At 37.1% G+C, this 24,291-nt stretch overlaps 1 protein-coding gene across 8 annotated transcripts in view; it reads right to left on the bottom strand.

Annotated features, from left to right (window-relative positions):
• Positions 1-940: 940 nt before the first annotated feature.
• Positions 941-24,291, bottom strand: part of CEP152 (centrosomal protein 152) — a 98,356-nt gene continuing 75,005 nt past the window's right edge. For 2 of the 8 annotated variants that reach the window (XM_065941273.1, XM_065941278.1), the window contains 7 exons: positions 23,131-23,260; positions 19,346-19,513; positions 17,148-17,247; positions 16,166-16,269; positions 7,422-7,578; positions 7,075-7,178; positions 942-2,305 (listed from right to left, as the gene is read on the bottom strand). In XM_065941273.1, coding sequence (XP_065797345.1) covers positions 1,266-2,305; positions 7,075-7,178; positions 7,422-7,578; positions 16,166-16,269; positions 17,148-17,247; positions 19,346-19,513; positions 23,131-23,260 — 1,803 coding nt within the window. In that variant the 3' untranslated portion in view covers positions 942-1,265. Of the gene's footprint in view, positions 2,306-7,074; positions 7,179-7,421; positions 7,579-16,165; positions 16,270-17,147; positions 17,248-19,345; positions 19,514-23,130; positions 23,261-24,291 lie in introns of all 8 variants that reach the window. The other 6 variants (XM_065941275.1, XM_065941271.1, XM_065941272.1 and 3 more) reach the window with 6 other exon arrangements.

Raw genomic sequence — 24,291 nt, 5'->3', positions numbered from 1 at the left:
AGAAGGATGCACGGTGCCACCCATCCAACCATCATAAAAGTTAGCCTGGTGGACAAACCAGTTTGTTAGCATCCATCATCAGTCATGTCTGTCTCTGCAACCTCAAGGGCTGTAGCCCCCCAGGCTCCTCTGTCCATGGGATTTCCCAGGTAAGAATACTGGAGTGGGCTGCCATTTCCTCCTCCAGGAAGTCTTCCCGAACCAGGGATCGTTGGGCAGGCAAATTCTTTACCACTGAGCCACCTGGGAAGCCAAATATACAGGATAAACCCACAAATACAGTCCATAATACATTTGGGTTGACAGATAAGTGAAAGCTATGGCATTTTCAGGAAATACCTGCAAACACCTAATACTTTAATACCCATGTCTAGGAATTAAAAACAAAATGCAACCATATTTTAGTGGTCATTCATTTCTGCGTGGTTTAGAATGTAACTGTCAACCACAGCATCAATAAGTTAGCCAATTCTGCACTATAAATGAACATAAAAATCTAATAGTTTAAAATTTGGGGCTGTGTGACAAAGATTATTTCCATTTTTAAAAAGGAATGCTTCAGATGAAGGAAAGACTGTGAAACCATAAGAGAGACAAAGTCTCTGCACGTCACAGGAGATCTGAAATAACACAACTGCCAACTAAAAAAAAAAAATTCAAGCTAATTTTGAAATAATGAAGTGAGGATACAGGTACATAGTTTGTGGCAATGCTTGTAATACTTCATTTCCAGTAACTGAAAGCAGGATCAAAATTTTGAGCAGATATTTCCAGGTAAACTATATGCAGAGCAAATATACAGACTCATTAAACATGGCTAACTTCAAAAATTAAATCTGGCTGATCATACATAACAAACCAAAATTGATATATTTTTCTGGATGAATTTCAAATATGCCAACATAACATTTCTACACTGTGAATTAAAAAACAATTCATAACAATTCTACAGACCATATGCAAGTTTATTTAAATAATTTAAAACTGCATAGGGAGCTAATTTATAAGTATAAAAATAGATGGTTTAGCAACCAAATACAAGCACCACACCAAAAGCAGATTACACACACACCACCAAAGTCTTTGGAAGATGAAGGCAACATTAACATCTCAAGTAATTTTATGAGAATACTTTACTTATATGATAGTCAGATGTTACTAAAACATCTGAAAATATGTAGGGTCCATAAATATTTCAGTTTCAAGTCTTCCCTTCAGTTTTCTTGTCAATATAGTAATGATTCTTCTTAGATATTGTACAACAATTAGTCTAGATTGACAAATGGGCTATCAAAGCCACTATCTTGCTGGCTAGACAGAGGAGCAATTAATTTTCTCGAAGGCAGCGGACAGATTGTAGGTGGTACTGTACTGCTCAGTTCTTTGAATTCTGACTTTAATGTACCAGCTTTATGATGAGGTGGATATCCAAGAGTCATGCTGCTCTTCCCTGGCTGGGAATATGTGATTTCTTCTGACAGGTCTGGAGCATGACCACTCTGACATTTCGTAGGCTGACGAGTCATGTTTTTCTCTGAGTCTGAAAGACAGCTGGCTGCTGAAAACTGTTGGAAATTCACAGATTCAACGAGCGAATCCAGAGTGTCTTGCGGCCCACCATGCAAAAATGACACCTCATGTCTGCTACAGGGTAGACTGGCAGTGTTGGAACGCCAGCCTGAAGAGTCACTCAGGTCCCCTCCATCCTTTACGGGAATTTCCTTAACACCCAAACCTGGACTTTTCTCAGATGCAGCGTTTTCACTTTCCATTAGTGGATTACATTTATATACTTTTAAACCAAGTCTTTCATTAGGACTTCGAAAAGTAATGTGTGTGGATTCAGACTCAGAAAGATCAGGGGTATACCGAGATGAAGGTTTACTTCCGAAGGTTCCAAGGAATGGGTGTGCGTTTGAGTGCTGGAGTGATTCAGAGTCAGGATCACCAACGAGGTCTTGCTTCTTGTGTAAACCAAAGCTTCTTTCATCTCCGCAAGGCACAAACTCAGGAGAAGCACTCCTTGGCAAAATGTCTACATGTCTGTGACCGTTATCCCTGAACTGAAAGTCCAGGTGCGACTCTCTGGAACACTTGGGCTTCCCGTCCCCATGCTCTTCATCCCCTAATTGCCTTCGTAGGTTACAGGCAGCCCTCCTCTTAGACACTTGGTCGCACATACTTCTGGGGATAGTTTTTAGACTGTTTGATTTGCTTTCCGTGTGACATGGTATATTCTGATTCACATCGTTTCTTTTTAATTTTTCAACTCCAGTCAGCCTCTCTGAAGTCAGAGGCAATACTCCTATGTACAAGGGAACACAAAATTAGGGGAAAACAGAATTAGCAGAAAATTAACACTGAAAGAGGAGGGGAAAAAAACATGTTTTTATATATTTCCAAGCAACGCATACATATTTTATCATTCTCAAAGAAAATACATCAATACTGAACATTTTAAAATCTCATATATATATATATATGATAAGCTGAGTAATTTTGCAATTGAAATCTATTATTATTATCCTGCTGATCTATTATTTTATGCAATAGGTGGTGCAGCATTTCAACAGCCAACTGCAACATTTCCAACTTGCTCTGATGTCAAGTATGGAGTTTCTGATGAAGAAAATCTGCTGGAAAGACCCCCCACCCCAATTCAAGACACACACACAACACATTCTTTCAAAGCTAAAATAGTTTCTGATTTAATTAGCTAAGGCACTAAATCTGATCAGAGGCAGAACTCCACAATGCATACAATCAGAGGCATCATATGTCAGAGTTGGGTACTATGGCCCCTAAAATCCATATAAAGGATTTGCAACTGCTGGGAACATTAGACCAAATCCAGAAAACTTTTCATGTATATGCCATTGCCCCTTTATAGCCAAGGTTCACATCACCATTCCAAAATTTACACAAATAATCTTTGTGCTTCTATTTAAAGAATGTTTACCAACATTCAACTCAGGAATTCCTGAACAATCTTTGCTTCTTGCTTTCCCGAAATTCAACTGAACTTTGGGAAAGCTTCTCATTTGTAGCTTCTTGGGAAGCTGTACCTTTTATCATTATGAACTTTCACTTTGGTCAGTTTAATGCTAACTCACATTTACCTAATACTGTATTTAACTCTATAATTTATCTAATATCAATCTACATTGCTTGGTATATCACTGTCTAGCCCTGTATTTTGAATTGTTGATGATGGTCTTATCTGAAATAACATATGTCTAGAATTTTTAAAACTGAAAATTATGCTCTTTTGTTACTGGGTTTAAGCAATTCATGTTTAGTGTGACAGCTGTTTCAATCTACTATTATTTTCAATTTACCTATGCTTTCCAGATGTATTTTTCCTTTATAGAGTATTAGATTGAAAACGTTTTCTTCCAAGTTTTACCCTTACTACTTTGAAAGTTATATATTCTAATTCTCTATTCAGTTCAGTTCAGTCGTTCAGTTATGTCTGACTCTTTGCGACCCCATGAATCGCAGCACTCCAGGCCTCACTGTCCATCACCAACTCCGGGAGTTTACTCAAACCCATGTCCATCAAGTCGGTGATGCCATCCAGCCATCTCATCCCCTGTTGTCCCCTTCTCCTCCTGCCCCCAATACCTCCCAGCATCAGGGTCTTCTCCAATGAGTCAACTCTTCACATAAGTATTGGAGTTTCAGTTTCAGCATCAGTCCTTCCAATGAACACTCAGGACTGCTCTCTTATAGGATGGACTGGTTGGATCTCCTTGCTGTCCAAGGTACTCTCAAGAGTCTTCTCCAACACCACAGTTCAAAAGCATCAAATTTTTGGCGCTCAGCTTTCTTCACAGTCCAACTCTCACATCCATACAGGACCACTGGAAAAACCATAGCCTTGACTAGACAGACCTTTTTGGCAAAGTAACGTCTCTGCTTTTTAATATGCTATCTAGGTTGGTCATATCTTTCCTTCCAAGGAGTAAGCGTCTTTTAATTTCATGGCTGCAATCACCATCTGCAGTGATTTCAGAGCCCAAAAAAATAAAATCTGACACTGTTTCCACTGTCTCCCCATCTATTTGCCATGAAATGATGGGACCAGATGCCATGATCTTAGTTTTCTGAACGTTGAGCTTTAAGCCAACATTTTCACTCTCCTCTTTCACTTTCATCAAGAGGCTTTTTAGTTCCTCTTCACTTTCTGCCGTAAGGGTGGTATCATCTGCATATCTGAGGTTATTGATATTTCTCCCAACATCTTGATTCCAGCTTGTGCTTCTTCCAGTCCAGCGTTTCTCATGATGTACTCTGCATATAAGTTAAATAAGCAGGGTGACAATATACAGCCTTAACGTACTCCTTTTCCTATTTGGAACCAGTCTGTTTGTCCATGTCCAGTTCTAACTGTTGCTTCCTGATCTGCATATAGGTTTCTCAAGAGGCAGGTCAGGTGGTCTGGTATTCCCATCTCTGTCAGAAATTTCCAGTTTATTGTCAGCCACAGAGTCAAAGGCTTTGGCATAGTCAATAAAGCAGAAATGGATGTTTTTCTGGAACTCTCTTGCTTTTTCAATCATCCAGTGGATGTTGGCAATTTGATCTCTGGTTCCTCTGTCTTTTCTAAAACCAGCTTGAATATCTAGAAGTTCATGGTTAACATATTGCTCAAGCCTGGTTTGGAGAATTTTGAGCATTACTTTACTGGCGTGTGAGATGAGTGTGCAATTGTGCAGTAGTTTGAGCATTCTTTGGCATTGCCTTTCTTTGGGATTGGAATGAAAACTGACCTTTTTCCAGTCCTGTGGCCACTGCTGACTTTTCCAAATTTGCTGGCATATTGAGTGCAGCACTTTCACAGCATCATCTTTTAGGATTTGAAATAGCTCAACTGGAATTCCATCACATCTACTAGCTTTGTTCATAGTGATGCTTCCTAAGGCCCACTAGACTTCACATTCCAGGATGTCTGGCTCTAGGTGAGTGATCACACCATCGTGATTATCTGGGTCATGAAGATTTTTTTTGTACAGTTCTTCTGTGTATTCTTGCCACCACTTAATATCTTCTGCTTCTATTAGGTCCATACCATTTCTGTCCTTTATCGTGCCCATCTTTGCATGAAATGTTCCCTTGGTATCTCTAATCTTCTTGATGAGATCTCTAGTCTTTCTCATTCTGTTGTTTTCCTCTATTTCTTTGCACTGATCCCTAAGGAAGACTTTCTTATCTCTCCTTGCTATTCTTTGGAACTCTGCATTCAAATGGGAATATCTTTCCTTTTCTCCTTTGCTTTTGGTTTCTCTTCTTTTCACAGCTATTTGTAAGGCCTCCTCAGACAACCATTTTGCCTTTTTGCATTTCTTTTCCATGGGGATGGTCTTGATCCCTGTCTCCTGTACAATGTCACGAACCTCCGTCCATAGTTCATCAGGCACCCTGTCTATCATATCTAGTCCCTTAAATCTATTTGTCACTTCCACTGTATAGTCATAAGGAATTTGATTTAGATCATAGCTGAATGGTCTATTGGTTTTCCCTACCTTCTTCAATTTAAGTCTGAATTTGGCAATAACGAGTTCATGATCTGAGCCACAGTCAGCTCCCGGTCTTGTTTTTGCTGACTGTATAGAGCTTCTCCATCTTTGGCTGCAAAGAACATAATCAATCTGATTTCGGTGTTGACCATCTGGTGATGTCCATGTAATAATTCTCTATTAGTTAGCCTTAATTCTTTTTCTTTTTAAATTTATTTTTGGCTATGCTGGGTCTTCAGCGCTATGCACAAGCTTTCTGTAGCTGCAGTGAGTGGGGGTTACACTCTAGTTGGGGTGTGAGAACTTCTCACTGAAGTAGCTTCTCTTATTGCAAAGTACAGGCTTAGGACACACAAGCTTCAGCAGTTGTGAAGCACAGACTCTAGAGTGCATGGGCTTCATAGTTTTGGCACGTGGGCTCAGGAGTTGCAGCTCACAGGCTCAAGAGTACATGCTCAGCAGTTTGGTGCATAGTCTTAGTTTCCCCACGTGTTAGCCTTAAATTTTTATACACATACTTAAACTTGTATCTTTCCAGCAAGCTCCAGAGTTATAAGTATCTGTATCTTCTCCTTGAAAATAATATAAATTTTAGAATATTGTTAGTTTCCTCTACAATATCCTCTTTCATGTTTCTGAGGATACTGTATTTTTCTAACATTCTCACATCCTGTTGTTTGTTCTATTAATTCTATTTCTATAGGTGTTAAGCTCTGTTTTGAGGATTTTTTTTTTCTTTTTTTGCTATGTCTTGCTCTAAGTTTGGTTTCTTTTTTCATGGTGCTGCTTTGAATGCATATCTTTTAGATGTCTTGAGCACAGTATCTGCTGGTTGTTTAAAGCAGTTGCAAGTGGAGTGAAAATGAATGAGCAGCAGAGTAGAAAGACCTAACTGCTGATATTCTGGGCATGTGAGCTCTCGGTTTCTCCTTGGTGTGGGCAGCCAACTAGAGTACTGCCCTGTCCCCAGACTGTTTCTGTTGCTCTCACCCAGCTTAATACTGGAGTTCAGAAAGGGAAGCAGGCAGAAATAAAGACAGTGCCCCCACCTGGTTTTGGTTGCTCTGGAATACCAATTACCCCATTGGTATCCCCTAGGCTTCCTACTTCTGGAATATACCACCACCATCCTGTGTAGAACAGTTTCCCTATTGCTCCCACTTGTAACTGTCATCTTCTTGGAGCTCTGAACTGAGGTTTCCATCTTCAATCTTAAAACGCCTGTCTTCTTTCAGGGATTTCTCACAGCCTCTGATTTAGCAATTATAACTTTTAAAAGCTGAGTTATAATTTCTTCTTTCTCTCTTTCTATATTGACACTTAAAATCCTTTCTATCCTTTCTAGGGACAGAAGCAGCAAAATGAAGCCGATGGGCAAGCTCAGTCTGCCTACTTGAACTGGAAACTCTATACTGTTTTTCCAGTTTAAGTAAAATATGCATATAATTTGATAAATTAGCTCTCACTCCTTACATTCCCTATTCTCCTACTAAAAATATTAAATATCTAAAAGAAAGAGAGAGAAAAATCTTTCAAGTAACTCATTTTCACATACCTGACTGTATAGTTTTGCTCTGGGATCTATTAGAAATAGGTGTTTCCAACAATTTTGCCATCATAGCAAGCTTGCTAGCAGCATTGATGATCTTCTTCTCAGCCCTGTGGGGAATTCCAGAAAATAAAATTAATAGAGTGCAGAGGAAGAAAATGAGTTTCCTTAGCCCCAGGATTTCTATTTTCCTATATGCTCTGCCACCATTAAGAGTAGCACAGACATTAAGCCTCTCTTAACGCTCTACTCATCGTGTAGATACAGTTAATTCTGTGGCTAAGGAAAATGCTTACAAAATGACAAAATGCTGTCCTGGTACTCTCAGGACACATTGTTTAGACAGAACTTACCCTTCCTCCTTCCCATCATCCTGCAAAATCTGCTGGAGGCAAATCAAATAATATTTGCGCATCTTTCGGGCGGTTTCTTGACGTTCTCGCAATACCTCTGCTTTTACCATTTCTGCAGCTCTTTCCTTACTCTCCTGAATATAACGAAGCATATCACCTGGGGGCGGGGGGAATCCCCACAAAATGCATGTTTATTGGCAGTTTTTTCACAACAAGAGAGACAGACTTCAGACCAATTTTCTGGGAGATGAAGTAACTGGAGATATAGCTTAAATATTATAGCTTAACACCATCATTAAAATGGAATATTTCGGTCACCATTTTAGTAGACTAAAAGGAGAAGTAATCTAAAAGTCCACTTAGAAAGATGACAGAACACAAATATGGTCAGAGAAACACAGCATATCCCCTACAGAAACTGTCATATTTTAAACACTGAGACAAGAAATTATCATTAATATGAGGCACAGAAATTTATGCATTTCAATTACATATCAAGTTTAGACAAGAGAAAAAGAAATATACCGAAAGGGTGAGGCAACAAGGAAGAGAGAAGGAGACACAGAGAAAGGAGGCAATATAAGCTGGAGAGATTCACAGCCTTCTGTTTACTTGTGCTCTAAAAACCCATGTTTCATTGTTTCTTCAATTCTTTCCATAGCACTTATGAATATCCAACTAAATATAATACTAGAATCCATGAGAAGTATACAAAATGCTATTGCAGGGAGAGGTTTGAGACTCACGGTGCCTCCTGAAATTTTCACTTAAAAACAGTTCACAGCTTTCAAGTCTTCCTTTTATCTTTAACTCAATGTGCTTTGATTGGGACTACCACACTGAGGAACTGATGCTTTCAAACTGTGGTATTAGAGAAGACTCTTGAGAGTCCCTTGGACAACAAGGAGATCCAACCAGTCCATCCTAAAGGAAATCAGTCCTGAACATCATTGGAAGGACTGATGCTGAAGCTCCAATACTTTGGCCACCTGATGCAAAGAACTGACTCATTAGAAAAGACCCTGATGCTGGGAAAGACTGACGGCAGGAAGAGAAGGGGATGACAGAGGATGAGATGGTTGGATGGCATCATCAATTCAATGGACATGAGTTTGAGTAAATTCCAGGAGGTGGTGATGGACAGGGAAGTCTGGCGTGTTGCAGTCCATGGGGTTGCAAAGAGTCGGACACAACTAAGCGACTGAACTGAACTGAACTCAACTGAAACACTCTTTAAGATTAACATTTTGTCCTAAATCCAGGGCTACATCCTACTGGTTGAATATCACCATCCCTATTAAATTAAGGAGTCTAATTCATAAAGGAATGCCATTCTATTAGTAAGCTCTTCCGGGAAATTACACATTCTATGCAAAAATGCTAAGTGGAAGACTATTTTTCATTATTTCAAGTGGGAAAAATTTTAATGGAGTACATGTCAATACAAAATATCCAACCAATTTCTAAAATGTAATACATGTAAATACACAACAAGTTATCACATTAGGATGAAAAAGGACGCTTAAAATTTCACTTTTTGATTAATTATTAACAAAAAGTTAATTTCTTTCTAGTAACATGGATTCTGTTAGAACAGCAACAACAAAGAAGCATATTCTTTATACTAAGTGGCATTTTCAAAGCATCTACAGCATGATTTTGATGATCTACCAATTATATTTGAAACTTGAGACATCTCCCACTCATTTTGTTTAAAATGAATGCAAGTTTTAGAAGGCAAATATACATATCTCATACATAAACACTGGTATTGTTCTGAGATATATATACTAACTAACTATGTAATATTACAGTTAAAAACTGGGAGGTTTTCTACTAGGAAAACAAACCATATAAATAATTCTGTAGGATATATTACACCACCTAGTACCACAAAGGTCTTGATAAACAAATTTACATGTATGACAAAAATCCATTATGAAAATAAAGAGAAACCACAGAACAATTCCTAATAACATTAATTTTCTATGGTTTTTAAAAGCTTATGGAGGAAAATAATAACTCATTTAAAACTCATATGGCATTTTTGGGGGGACTAGTGATTTAAGTTGTAAGATTATAAAATTTTTAGGTTAATATTAGTGTCCAAGAAGAAAAAGTCTGAAAGCACTTCAAGATGGTATTATAGGAAATCCTGAATTCACCTCCTCCCATGCACATACCACATCTATAGCCACTTATGGAACAACTGTCCCTGAAAATGACCTGAGAACTAGCAGAAGAGTCGCCCACAGCAAAGCAGACATATCAAGGTGAGTAGCAGAGGTAGATAACAGTCTTGTCAAAACCTTCACCTTGCACATGGCATCTCACAATTAGGAATAATAGCACAAAAACAAAGCTTCTCCCTGAGGTGCAAGGGGTTTGAACCCACATCAGATGCCCCAACTCTTGGGACCTGAACCAGAGAGATGAGCCTCCAAAACATCTGGTTTTGGAAACCAAAAAGGTTTGGTTTACATCCAAGAGACACAAAGTGCTGTAGCAAACGGAGATTCCATTCTTATAGGACCCATTCAGAGACTCGCTCAAGTCGGGAACCCAGTGCAAAAACAATGGCATGATACATGCCTAGACCTTATGTGAAGGAGATGCACTTGCTGACCTTAAAGCATCCGTCAGAAGGGCAGAATCTGTCAGAACTCTCCTAGGATCAGAGGTGCTCGCGGGAGCCATTTGGGCACCCGACTTCTACAAGGGCCGGCCCTTACAGGCAGCATTTTTGCACTCTCCCTCTGCCGTGCTGCAGCCATCTGTCCCACGTCTGCATTCCCTGGTTGTCCTGACACACCAAACCCAGCAGGTGTAAACAGTCCAAGTAGGGGACATCCCTTGAACACCTGGCCTTGGGGACGAGAAGGCTTGTGTTTCTGGGCCCCACACGAATGAAACAACTGAAGAGACCATTCTTGGCAACCTACAACCCCCAGGACACAGCACCCTAAACACCCTAGTCTTCCTGTGACCACCCCTTCAAGACTGGGAGAGGTAGCTCTCCTATTTCACGTAATACATAGAATTAAACACATAGAGGGTTAAGCAAAATGAAGAAACAGAACTATGTTCCAAATAAAAGAACCAGACAAACCCCAGAAAAAACCTTAATGAAATGGAGGTCAGTAACTTACCTGATAAAGAATTCAAACTAATGGTCATAAAAATGTTCATCAATAAGAATGGATGAACACAGAGGGAACTTAAACAAAAAATAAACAGGAAAAACAAGAAATGTTAAAGAGACTCACTTCAGATGTAAGGATATATAAAGGCTAAAGTGAAGGAATGGATCAATATTTCATGCACATAGAAAGCAAAAGAAAGCTGAAGCAGCTACACTTATATCAAATAAAAAAGACGTTAAAACAAAGACTGTAATAAAAGACAAAGATGGACATTAGAAAATGATAAAGGGATCAACCCAACAAGAAGATATAAATAACATTTGCTAAAATTTATTCACCCAATATAGGAGCACCAAGATATATAAAACAGTATGATCAGAACTACAAGGAGAAATCAACAATAATAATGGTCATAAAGATGTTCATCAATAAGAATGGATGAACACGGAGGGAATTTAAACAAAAAATAAACAGAATAAACAAGAAATGTTAAAGAGTCTCACTTCAGATGTAAGGATATATAAAGGCTAAAGTGAAGGAATGGATCAATATTTCATGCAAATAGAAAGCAAAAGAAAGCTGAAGCAGCTACACTTATATCATAATACAATAATAGTAGGGGGATTTAATGCCCCATTTACATCAATGGGTAGCTCATCTAGACAGAAAATAAATAGAGAAACACTGGCATTAAACAATACAGTAGCCTAGATGAACTTAAAAGATATGTAGAGACTATTTTGCTCTAAAACAGGAGAATACACATTTTCCTCAAGTGCACATACAACATTCTCCAGGATATAGCACATGTTAGGCCACAAGTCTCAATGCACTTTTAAAAAATCGAAACCGTGGGAGGCATGAGTCAAGTGCTCGGGCCTGTTGGGCTGGGAAGATCCAGAGGAATCGGGTGGAGAGGGAGGTGGGAGGGGGGACCGGGATGGGGAATTCGTGTAACTCTATGGCTGATTCACATCAATGTATGACAAAACCCCCTGAAAAATAAAAAAAAATAATTAAATTAAAAAAAAAAAAAATCGAAACAATATCAAGTATCTTTTCCAATCACAATGGTATGAAATTAAAAATCAAAAAAGGAAACTGGAAAAAGCATGAATATGTGGAGACTTAACATCATGTTACTAAATAACCAATGAATCAAAGGAATAAAAAATAAGCCTAAAGATAAATGAAAAAATCAATAAAACATACCAAAATATACTGGATATAGCAAAAGCAGTTTTAAAAGAGAAGTTCATAGCAATACAGGCCTACCTTAGGAAACAATGTTAAACAATCTAACTTTACACCTAAAGGAACTAGAAAAAGAAGAAAAAAGAAGGGACAAAGTTAGTAGAAGGAAGATAATAATAAAAACGAGAACAAAAATAAATTAGAGACATAAAAAAATAGAAAAATTCCATGACAAAAAAATGGGCAGAAGACCTAAATAAACATTTCTTCAAAGAAGCCATACAGACAGCCAACAGGCACATGAAAAGATGTTCAACATCTCTAATTATTAGAGAAGTGTAAATCAAAACTACAGTGAGGTATCACCTCACACAAGTAAGAAAGGCCATCATTTAAAAGTTTACAAAAAACAAAAGATGGAGATGGTGTAGAAAAAGGAAACCCTCCTACATTGTTGGTGGGAATGTAAATTGGTACAGCTACTATGAAAAACATAATGGAAGTTCCTCAAAAAACTAAAATTAGAGTCACCATACAATCTAGCAGTACCACTTCTGGGTATATATCTAGTGAAAACTCTAATTCAAAAAGATACGTGCATCCCCAATGTTCATAGCAGCATTATTTACAATAGCCTAGATACAGAAGCAAACTAAATGTTCATTGACGGATTAATGGAAAAAGATTTGGTATACATATATACCTACACAATGGAATAGTACTCAGCCATAGAAAACAATGAAATAATGCCATTTGCAGCAATATGGATGGACCTAGAGATTATCATTCTAACTGAAGAAAGAAAGAGAAAGACAAATACCATATGATATCACTTATATGTGGAATCTAAAATATGATACAAATGACCTTATTTGCAAATCAGAAAAGGGAATTCCCTGGCAGTCCAGTGCTGAGGACTCCACACTTCCACTTCAGGGGGCGTAGACTGGATCCCTGGTCACTGAACTAAGATCCTATAATCCACATGGTACCACCAAAAAAACTACCCAGAACAGATTCACAGACATAGATAACAAATTTATGGCTACCAAAGGGGAAAGGAGGTAGGGTAGGGATAAATTAGGAGGTTGTGATTAGCAGATACAGACTAATACATAAAAAAGGGATAAATAACAAAGTCCTTCTGTATATCAGAAGGAACTATATTCAATATCCTATAATAAACCATAATGGAAAATAATATACATATTATGTATAATATATATTAATATATACACACATAGATGAGTCCCTTGGCTGTACATTAGAAGCTAACACAATGTTGTAAATCAACTATACTTCAATAAAAAAAATTTTTAATGAAAGAAGAGAGAGAAAAAAACAAGATTTACTTAAAAGAAAAACAACAACAACAAAACTGAGAAAAGATCAATAAAACTAATATCCGGTTCTTTGAAAAAAGAAAGCTGACGAACCTTTAGCTAGACTCACTAAGAAAACCCAGGACCAGATGGCTTCACTAGTAAATTCTACCAACCATTCAAAGAAGATATAATATCTACCCTCCTCAAGTTCTTGTAAAAAAACCAGAGAAGGGGATATTCCCAAACACATCTTATGAAGCCAGTATTACCTTGATGCCAAACTAAACAAGAACACCACCAAAAAAAAAAAAAAAAAGTTACAGGCCAATATCACTGATGAACACAGACACAAAAATCTTCAAAATACTAACAAATCAAATTGGGCAATACATTAAAAGGAGCATACACCATGATCAAGTGGGATTTAACCCAGGGATGCAAGGACTGTTCAACATTCACAAGTCAATCAGTGCAGTATCCCATACATTAACAAAACGAAGGATAAAAACAGTGTGGTACTGACATAAAAACAAAGAGATCAATGGAACAAAATATAAAGCCCAGAAATAAATGCACCCACACGTGGCTGATTAATTTACAACAAAGGAGGCAAGAATATATGATGGGGAAAGGACAATCTCTTCAAAAAATGGTAACAGAAAAATTGGACAGTCACATGCAAAAGAATCAGAGTGTGCTACTTTCTTATAACATATACAAAATCAACTCAAAATGGATTAGGGGCTTGACTGTAAGACCAGAAAACCATAAAACTCCTAGAAGAAAATATTGGCAGTAAACTCATTGACACTGGGCTCAGTGATTTTTTTTTCTAGACCCAACTCCAAAAGCAGTGGCAATCTAAGCAAAAATAAATAAGTGAGACTACATCAAACTACAATGCTTCTGCACAGCAAAGGAAACCATCAAAAAGATAAAAAGACAACTATTCAATAAATGAGAGAAGATATTTGCAAATTATATATCTAATAAGGGATTAATTTCCAAAATATATATAAAGAACTCACACAACTCAGTATCAATAAGAAATAAACAACCTGATTAAAAAATGGGCAGAGGAATAGATAGATTTCCAAAGAAAACATAGAGATGACCAATAAGTACATGCTCAACATCACTAATCATCATGGAAATGCAAGTCAAAATCACAATGATTCTCACAGCTGTTAGAATGGCTATTATCAAAGGACCAAGATGTGTTAGCGAACATGTGAAGGAAAAGAGAAACCCTATGAATTGGTGATGGGAATGTAGATTGGCATAGCCACTATGGAGGTTCCTCAAACATACTCAAACAGTATGGAGGTTCCTCAAAAAATGAAAAATAGTACTACCACATAACCCAGCAATTTCACTTCTGGATATTTATCAAAAGAAAGTGAAAACACTAATTCAGAAAGATCTATATGTGCCAATGTTCACTGCAGCATCATGTACAATAGCCAAGCTATCCAAACAACCTAAGCATCCATCAGTGGATGAATGGATAAAGAAGGTATTATAGACATACAATACTACTCAGCCATAAAAAACAACAAAATCTTGCCATTTGTGACAACCTGGGTGGATCTTGAAGGCATTATGCTAAGTGAACTGTCAGAGAAAGACAAATACAGATTAAGGTAGTTCAGAAAATTCCCCCAAATACTGATTTCATTTATATGTGGAATCTTTATAAAAAAAAAAAAAAGCAAATGAACAGAGAACAGACTAGTGGTTGCCAGAGGGGAAAGGGTTGAACAGTGGGCAAAATGGGGCAGAGGGTCGATAAGTACAAAGTCATGAGGATAAGGAAGTACAGCACAGGTGGCTATAGTGAAGAATAGCTTACAGCAGTCCCCTCTTATCCCTGGGCAATATATCCTAAGACCGTTAATGGATGCTTGAAACCACGTACTGAACCCTATATATATACATTTTTCTGATACATACATCGCCTTCTTAACATTTAATTTATAAATTAGGCATAGTGAGAGATTAACAACAGTAATTAGTAAGACAGAAATTTTAACAATTTAATAAAATTTATGTGAATGTGATCTCTCTCTAAATATTTTATTGTGCATATTTAATGTCTTTTTCATTTTAACTAAGCACTTATCACCCACTGTATCTGTAACTTTTGCAGTTTGAGGTGTGACAGCAAAACTATCATGAATTGTTTCCTTTCTTCACCATTTTGTGGGTAGACCTATCCTTACTGTAGATCTCAGCAACCTCACCATATGATTTTTTCTTTCCTTATTAAGTTGAGAACTTTTACCTTTTTACTTAAAGGAAGCACTTTACAGCTTCTCTTTGGCATATATGAATTGCTAACATCCCTATTCTTGCACTTTGCAGCCTTTATTAGGTAAAAGAAGGGTTATGAACACAACCACTACGATATAGTGATAGTGGGTCCAGTAACCGAGGTGGGTACTAGTGACCAACAGTCAGAATATGCTGGACAAAGGGGTGATTCACTTGCAGAGGCAGACAGCATGATGGCTGAGATTTCATCATGCTACTCAAAATGGCCTGCAATTTAAAACTTAACTATTTATGCAGTTTTCCATTTCATGTTTTTGGACTACAGTAGACCACAGGTAACTGAAACCATGAAAGTAAAATCACAGATAAGAGGGAACTATTGTATATTTTGTAACTTTGTATGGTGATGGGGAAACTAGACTTATTGTGGTGACCACTTCACAGCATAAACAAACACCGAATCAATTATGTTACAGGCCTGAAACTAATATAGTGATATATGTCAATTACACTTTAAAATATATATACACATATATTTTAGTCCAAAAAAACCCCAGGATAATTAACAATATAAAAATACCTCTATCCTTGTGCCACTTCCAAAATTTTGGTGGCAAACCCCAAATTTACTTGGGTAAAATCACCTATTATGACATAATTTAGAAAAGTTATCAATGATCTCTTCTAAAAACGGGTAATATAATATCTCAGATTAAGGTAGTTCAGAAAATTCCCCCAAATTACTGCTATTAGTTACAGAAAAGACCCAAACCACCTTGAAACCTTAGGACTCTCTTTAGAGACTTACGCTTAATCTTTTTTACAGCTTTAATGTATTGCCCGCGAAGTTCTTCCAAGGCCACCTCATTGCATGGCAGGCTGGCATTTTCAATAGCTCCTTCTGACAGTGACCTAAAAAAATACAGAGATTAAGTGAAAAATGTAATTTGAAAAATATGCATATATAATTTTTTAAATATATATACATAAACATATATTCTAATAAAACAAGCTGTGTGCTAAAAAATACACATCTGAGGACTCTTCTATATTTAGGAGAAAAAGGCAAACTTAAGTGTTATGGTTACTTATATCACAATAAATCCACATGATGAAAACCTATACAGTTACTGAAGAGTACATTATAAAAGCATATCTAATGACATGGGGTAAGGGTTTATCTTATAATACTAATAAAAGGCCACAAAGTAGCTTATATAATAATCTCAATTTTTAAAACATGTGCACGTTGTGTTTGTATAAAAGTGAAAGTGAAAGTCACTCAGTCATGTCTCTTTGTGACCCCTTGGATATACAGTCCATGGAATTCTCCAGGCCAGAATACTGGGGTGGGTAGCCATTCCCTTCTCTAAGAGATTTCCCCAACCAGGGATCAAAGCCAGGTCTTCCATATTGCAGGCAGATTTTTTATCAGCTGAGCCACCAGAGAAGCCCAAGAATACTGGAGTGGGTAGCCTCTCCCTTCTCCAGCAGATCTTCCCAACCCAAAGACTTTAAATAAAGAGTATCTTCTGGGTTTATACAACCTTTCTGTATAAACGCAAACCCAAAACAACAAAGTAAATGGCAATGGGACCATACCTATCTAAAAAAAGAGCATCTTCTGGGAATAGGGTTTTAAAAGATCTTTTTTTTTTTTATACCTTTTTGCTATGCAACAATAACAGTAATTTACATTCTTGGTATGATAATATTGATAGGACTGTTATTTTTTTAAAAAGTAAAGATACTCAGAAATAAACAGTTTCTTTGAAATAGTAAACGTCTACCTCGGTGGTAGTGTTTTACAAAGTGTTCTCAATTCTTCTAATTTATTCTTCATGTCATTGTTTTCTTCTATTAATTCTTCAACGACTTTAGTATTCTCTTCTAAAAAAGAAAGTGTATAGTATATTGGTCAGTCTCTTTTTCTCTGTCTTTCCCTTAAATTACCAGCACAAATGTTCATAGAGGAGACTGCCAAATTTCCAGTTGCTCCCTGTGAAACTCAAATCTGACCACCCACTGTTCTATATTCTCAGCACTTTAAATCTGTATTCCATTTTCAACTCATTCTGGGTTACAGACTGTCCTGTAATAAATCTCCAATTGCTTTATATGCATGTGGTTTGCCTTCCAGTTAGATGGAAGGCTTTATTTAGAAATACAGGTTTCCTAATTCCATGTCCCTCATGGACCCTGGTATGCAGTCTATGCTCATATAAATTGATCATTGAACAAGCACCTCAATACAAAATTAAGAGAAAAAAGTTAAGCTTAAGTAGGTGCCATTTTCAAAAATAACATAAGATCTTAAACTCTTTGAACTTTTAAAAACAAGATAAGGAGACTGATGGAGTCCCTGTGGCACAGAGGACAAAGCATAAATTTCAGTCAGAGAGACACAAGTTTAAGGCCTTCTTACCCACTGGATGAGCTTAAGCAAACTAATCTTTCTGAAACTGAGTTTTTTAATGTGTAAAATGCGGATAGTGTTATCGACCTTGACGATTATAAAGGAAATAAAATAGTAAATGCACAGCACCTTATACACGGTCTGGCAATAACAATGTTTAATAAATATGAAAATGGCACCCCTTGTTTCCTACTATTCAAGCCTTTCAACACACCCTACAAGTTGGGGAATAAAGCACTCTGTTCTCCCAGGGATGGATACAGCTTGTATACTTCTAATCCACTCACTCTTACTCCATTACTTTTCAATAAATGCTACCATGACAGTGGAAAATGGAATTTAAGAAATAAAGCAACCAAAATAGCAAAAATTTTATCAACTAGCAGATTTATATTAACACAAACACTGAAATTATCAAATGGCTTAAATGCTGACCCTGACCTCTTTTATTAGCTTGCTGTTTTGAGCCAACTACCAACTTTCTTGGATTATTTCTAAGTTCACAAATTACAGAAGTAATCAGCCTCAAAAAACACTATGTAGAATAACTATTGTATGATCACAATGTACAGTGCTAAATATTATTATCCGTGAATAACCACAACTTACTGCCCTTATCATTTTATTACATAAAACAAATTTCTTGATTTTCATCAAATTTTACAACAGCCTCCTCCAGGAAGAGAAATTTACCACCACAGTTGGACAAATTTACTCACTCTCCAGTCTGTCAAAGACCTAAGCAATCACCACGGGAAATGCAGTTGTTAAAATTTTTATCTCAAAATTGCTAAACACTTTCTCAGCCTTAAAGCAATTATGACCTATCTTTAACAGACTTAGGAAGCAGCAAAGGGAATAGGTGGCTACTCTTGGGCAAAAATGTTCACCGAGTGTGCTATGATGCCAGGTACTATGCTTAAGGCTGGGACAGGATTTAATGCTTGTCACCACCACACTCCAAAGGAGAATACAGACATTAAATAATCACAAGGATGACAAATGTTACAAAACTCATAGGAGCAGTGGGAAATGTCTAACAGAAGAAACTAGCCAAGTCTGGGGTGCTTAGGAAAGCCTCTATAGGGAAATCATGTACCAGGGGGTTGACGAATAGGCGTTAGCCAGGCATTGTGACCAGGATGGGGAGACAGATGCTGTTGGTAAATGAAGAGGTGCACAAAGGCCCAGAGAGTCAGTGAAATCCCTGCCACAGCTCTGTGAGAGGATAAGAGGGCAGGACATGAGCCTGAAAGGCTGGCAGAAGTGGGATCAGGAAGGGCTTCTTAAATTATGTCAAATTTTGTTTTACACCGAGGGCCAGACAAGCCACTGAGGCGCTTTAAACAACAGAGTGTCACAGTCATATTTACTTTTCTAAAAGGCCGCTCTAGCTTCCTGATGGAGAATGGATTGGAAGCAAGACTGGAAGCAGAAAGAGATGACTGTTGTCCAAGCAAATGACAGAGGTGGATGGAGGAAAAAAGTGAAACTGCCCGCCTGGGTCTGGATGAAACACTGTTTGGGATCAAGGAGATTTGCCCATGAAGCAGCGTTACTTCCAATGCTAACCTCCGATTTTTTCCACTACAGCTTTGTGCTTCCTGTCTAAATGCTGAAGATGCCTACAGCATTTCTCCAGTTTTCTTTTCAGATCTTGACATTCCTGCTTTGCATTTTCAAGTTCTTGGAAGCAGTGTCCACAGCATGAATCTTTAATTTCAAGGATCTTTTTCTTATCTGCAAAAATTAAATGATAGCACACTTTTATATCAATTTAGACTATGAGAAGGAAGGAAACCAGGTGACCTGACTAAAGGCTATAGTCTAACTGAAAAAAGTATGATGCTTAAGAAAAAGAGACTTGAATTTAAATCCCGTTTTCACTATTTATTTTACCAGCTGTTGCATTACTTAACCTCTGAGACTCAGTTTCCTAATATGGAAAATTGAATAATATCATCTATTTTAAAAACTGCTCCGAAACACAATGCTCAGATCTTAGTATCGAATACAATTGTCCACTAAAAGGAGTCAGGGTTCTTCAAGAAATGGCTGACTCCAGTACTGAGGCAGGGTACATTCAAGATGAGACTAGAATATTTTGCTAGGAGAAGGACACTTTTATGGTGTTGAAAGTATCTCCCCACAGATTCCTTATTAGTTGTGAGGGAGAAAAAAACACAGTAATTATACAGTGAAGAAGCTGGACAACAAGAAATATGAACATCACACATTTCCAGGTGTGGTATCACACCACTTGTGCAGTGGTCCAACTAAGAAAACACAATCCATGACAAATCATGAAGAAACACCAGACAAACTCAAAATGAGGAAAGTTCTATTAAAGGCCAGGGGCTGACAGGTGTTGGGGAGAGTGAAGAATATCTCTCTCGAAAATATCAACGTCATAAAAGGCAAAAAGAGGCCATAGAACTACCCCATATTAAAAGAGATTAATAAAATGTGACATCTAAACATAATACGTGACCCCAAACAGACTGCAGTACCATAAGGGGAAAAAATGCTATAAAGACTTAATTAGATCAATTGACAAAATTAGAATACAAAGAGCAAATTGATAAAAACTATGTACTATACTAAAGTATATAAGAAAAATCCCTATTTTGGGAAAATACACACTGACGTATTTGGGGGTAAAAGGGCATAATGTATATAGTGAAAGTGAAAGTGAAGTTGCTCAGCCGTGTCCAACTTTTTGCAACCCCATGGACTGTAGCCTAACAGGCTTCTCCATCCATGGGATTTTTCAGGCAAGAATCCTGGAGTGGGTTGCCATATCCTTCTCTAGAAGATCTTCCCAACCCAGGGATTGAACCCAGGTCTCCCGCACTGTAGGCAGACGCTTTACCATCTGAGCCAACAGGGAAGTCCTATAATGTACATAACCTATCCTCGAAAGGTTCAGAAAGAAATGAAATGTTCACAGACATGTACACACGGAGGAACACAAATGGGGTAATATGTTACCACTAAGTGTATCTAGGTAAAGGGTATATGAGTGATCTTTGCAACTATTTTTATTTTTGCAACTTTTCTGTAAGATTTGACATTATCTCCAAATTAAAAAAAAAAAAAAGATATAAAACTGTCAGGAGGTATAAACGTACAAATATTGTCTGGCACAGAACCTGGGATAGAGCAAGTATACAATAAGGAATAGCTATGGCTACTAGTAACATATAAAGTTTATAAAATTTAAGTAATATACAAAAAATGATAGATTATTACTATTAATATAACTGATATAATGAAGTAGGAATACAAATTGGCACAGGCTCAGAGGCCAGTATCTAAAATGTTGATGTAAAAACATTGGTCCAGCAAAATTATTCTTAGCTCTCTTACTTTTCAGTTTCTTTCAAATGGTATCATTTATGTTTACAAACATCAAAGGATTAATGAAACATCACCATACATGGCACTTAACACACTTCAGAAACCAGGTCAAATGCCCATCGACAAGAAAATAGATTAATTATACTATATTCATACAACAGAATACTATACAACAATGAAAATGAATGAACCAGAGCTATATACATTAACAAAGACAAATTTAGAAGCTCAATATTAAGTGGAAAAAAAACAAGTTACAAAGACTAAAACAAGTATTAAACCATTTTTTTAATGTTAAAAGACAAATGAAAGCAATAGCTTTTTGAGGATACCTATATTTGGTCAAAACATAAAGAAAAGCAAGGAAATTTTTTTTTTATGTCAGAATATTTATTACCTCAGTAGGTGGGGAAGTTACAGGGATAGAATGATGATGAAACACGGGCATCTTCAACAGTACTGGTGATGTTCTACCTCCTAAGTCAAATAGTGGGTTCCTGGTTGTTGGGTTGATAACTTACCTGTGCATTACACATATTTTTGCATGTATCAATTATTTCATAATTAATATTTAAATTAGTTTTTAAAATGATAAAATATTAAGAGAATATAACCACACTACTAACAGAGGTACTCTCTGGTAGTAGGACTATGAGGGGTTTGATCACATAGTAAATGTTTTGGATTATTCAACCAACACATTATTCTGATGCTAATGTGTTTGTTTTTAGGGAAAAAAAGATTAAAGAAAGGATGTAAATCCTTCTATAGTCTGATTTGTCGTAAGTCAAAACTGACTTCTTTCATATTGACTGGACTTCCCAAAGCCAAATGATATCTAAAATTCACTTCTATGCATTTCACAAATTAGGAAGTAACTTTCAAGTTATTCTAAATATAACAACAGACAATAAAGTGACATTGAAAAGTAGGAAACAAAATACAAATTAGGATAGTATTACCCTGCTAATTGTTAAATTAGTATTTACTTAATTGGCAAAAAGATACTTGCAACCATCTAGAAACTAGAGGTAAGGGAAGAGGGTCTCTGGTCAGACGGTGAGAGAAATAACAGTCAACTGATGTCTTAGAAAAGGCAGATGTTCTCTAGGACTCTGGTAATATGCCTACTGAATTTGAAGAGTGTGGAAACTAAGGTTATTCACTTTGTACATTATTTCCTCTGGCAAGCCTTAGTTCTTTTCCAGGTTACAACGGAGACAGTAGACAAGAAACAGAAAAAATATGTATAAGTTTGTAGGTGGGGGAAGGGAGCAGGTTACAAGGGGTGGATGTCCTAAGAGGACTGGAACTTACAAGGAGAATGGCAGTTCCTAGTTCAAAATCCCAGTAAATGGACAGTATATACCCATATTCCCCAGTGAGCTTTGAATACCTCAAGGGGTTGCAGCACGGTGCAATTCTTTTCAAACTAACAACTCTAAGTCACTAAGTTAAATTATTAATTCATCAGATATTCAAGGAACACAAACTATGTGCCATTCACTATGTGCCAGGTGGTAGAGAGGAAGAGAAAAAAACACTGCCCCCCACCTGAAAACCCCAAATACAACAGGAAACAGTACACTTCAGAAAGATTTCTATTAAAAATAGCTGAAATAAGCTTCAGTAACCTGAATAGAAAAGTCTCAGTGATTTGGCAATTCTCTTATGTGTAACCTCTGATTTCTCAACAAAGTCAGGGAATGAAAAGATGACCGCTCTACTAAAATTTTCATTATTACCTTTATAATACGAGTCACTTATGAATGGAGAGAAGACCATGAAAAGGGAGGAAATATGAGGGCCTACAGCAACCCTGTCTTCTAATGTAAAATGAACCTAGGGAGAGGATACACATAAAGTAGCAGTCATATCACCCATTTGTTCACTCATGAAAACTGTGCACATCTTTGATTTCCTTTTATCCTCAGAGCAACCCTCGGGAACTGGAATTATGGATATTGCAAAGACAAGTAGGAACAGAATCCCATTACCAGCTTCTGCTTCTTGTACAGCCGCCAAAGGCAGAGCATGGTGTCCAGACGTAGGCGCAGGAAGCATCGCCTGGACTCCAGGGTCTCCTCTGCCCGTGGCAGGATCCTTATAGATCTTGGTCATAATTCTCTGAAACAGATTATCTTCATAGTTAATGCCTATTAAAACTCTAATTAAAATGCTAATATTAAAAATATAAAAAGAAAACACAGTCTTAAAAAAATCTGGCCTAAACTATCAACATTTTTCTTAGGGTTTTATGTGAATACTGTCATTACTATCAGCTAGACTCCTACGATTGTATGTTCCAAATGAGACCATAATCCAACAGAGGACTGGTAGACTAGCTATGGGACAGATGGAGATATCATTTGCACTTTTAAGATATTTTAACAGTTTATGTGATCAACCCACAGGACTGACATGAGCAATCAGAATTGTTCTTGGAAATCCAAAACATTTTCACTGCAACAGGGGGCAAATTCATTAAAAATTTACAATACTAAGCTTATGCCTTCCATGAATCGAAAGTAACAACAATAAAAATCTTTGAAACTTACATAGTATGCTATGTATCTAAATACTTTATGTTGTCATTTGTTGACAAGGAAAGAGTTCAATTCTAATGTTAAGGAGAGAAACTGAGGCTCACCTAAGTGGAAATCTTGTACAAGACCATTTCCTCACTAGTATTTATTGAACACTTTCTGCATTCTACTTTCTGTTCTGGCAACATGGCTACTAACTCAATAATGGTGGGACATTTTTTTAAGACAATGTATTTTCCAATTTTGGACAACTAGTGAATCCCAAACAGACCAGATGATCTTGAGAAAGCGGTCTTGTTTAATTACTTAAAATACTTTATATATGTTTAATTCTGGAAGCCTTGATTTTGAATCACTGTCAGGAAAGCTACCCATGTAGCCCAACAGAAGCAGAGGTCAATAGGTACAAAGACTGCAAACTCCAGGCAATCAAGATGCTATGAGGCTGAGACCAAAGGAGTAATAAAAAATGATCCCAAAGGCAGCTAACGTTTCCAATTTCTGCTCAGAACTGGAGAAATGCCAAGATGGCAAAAAGAGTAGCAATCTTTTTGTCTTAATTTTAACTTGACATTGGTGGTAAGACCAACCACACAACCTTAAATTTGTTTA

This window comes from Muntiacus reevesi, chromosome 7 (genome assembly GCF_963930625.1).
Source record: "Muntiacus reevesi chromosome 7, mMunRee1.1, whole genome shotgun sequence".
Classification (NCBI taxonomy): domain Eukaryota; kingdom Metazoa; phylum Chordata; class Mammalia; order Artiodactyla; family Cervidae; genus Muntiacus; species Muntiacus reevesi.
The sequence above is the reverse complement of the archived record's forward strand: the minus strand, read 5'-3'. Positions and strand labels throughout refer to the sequence as shown.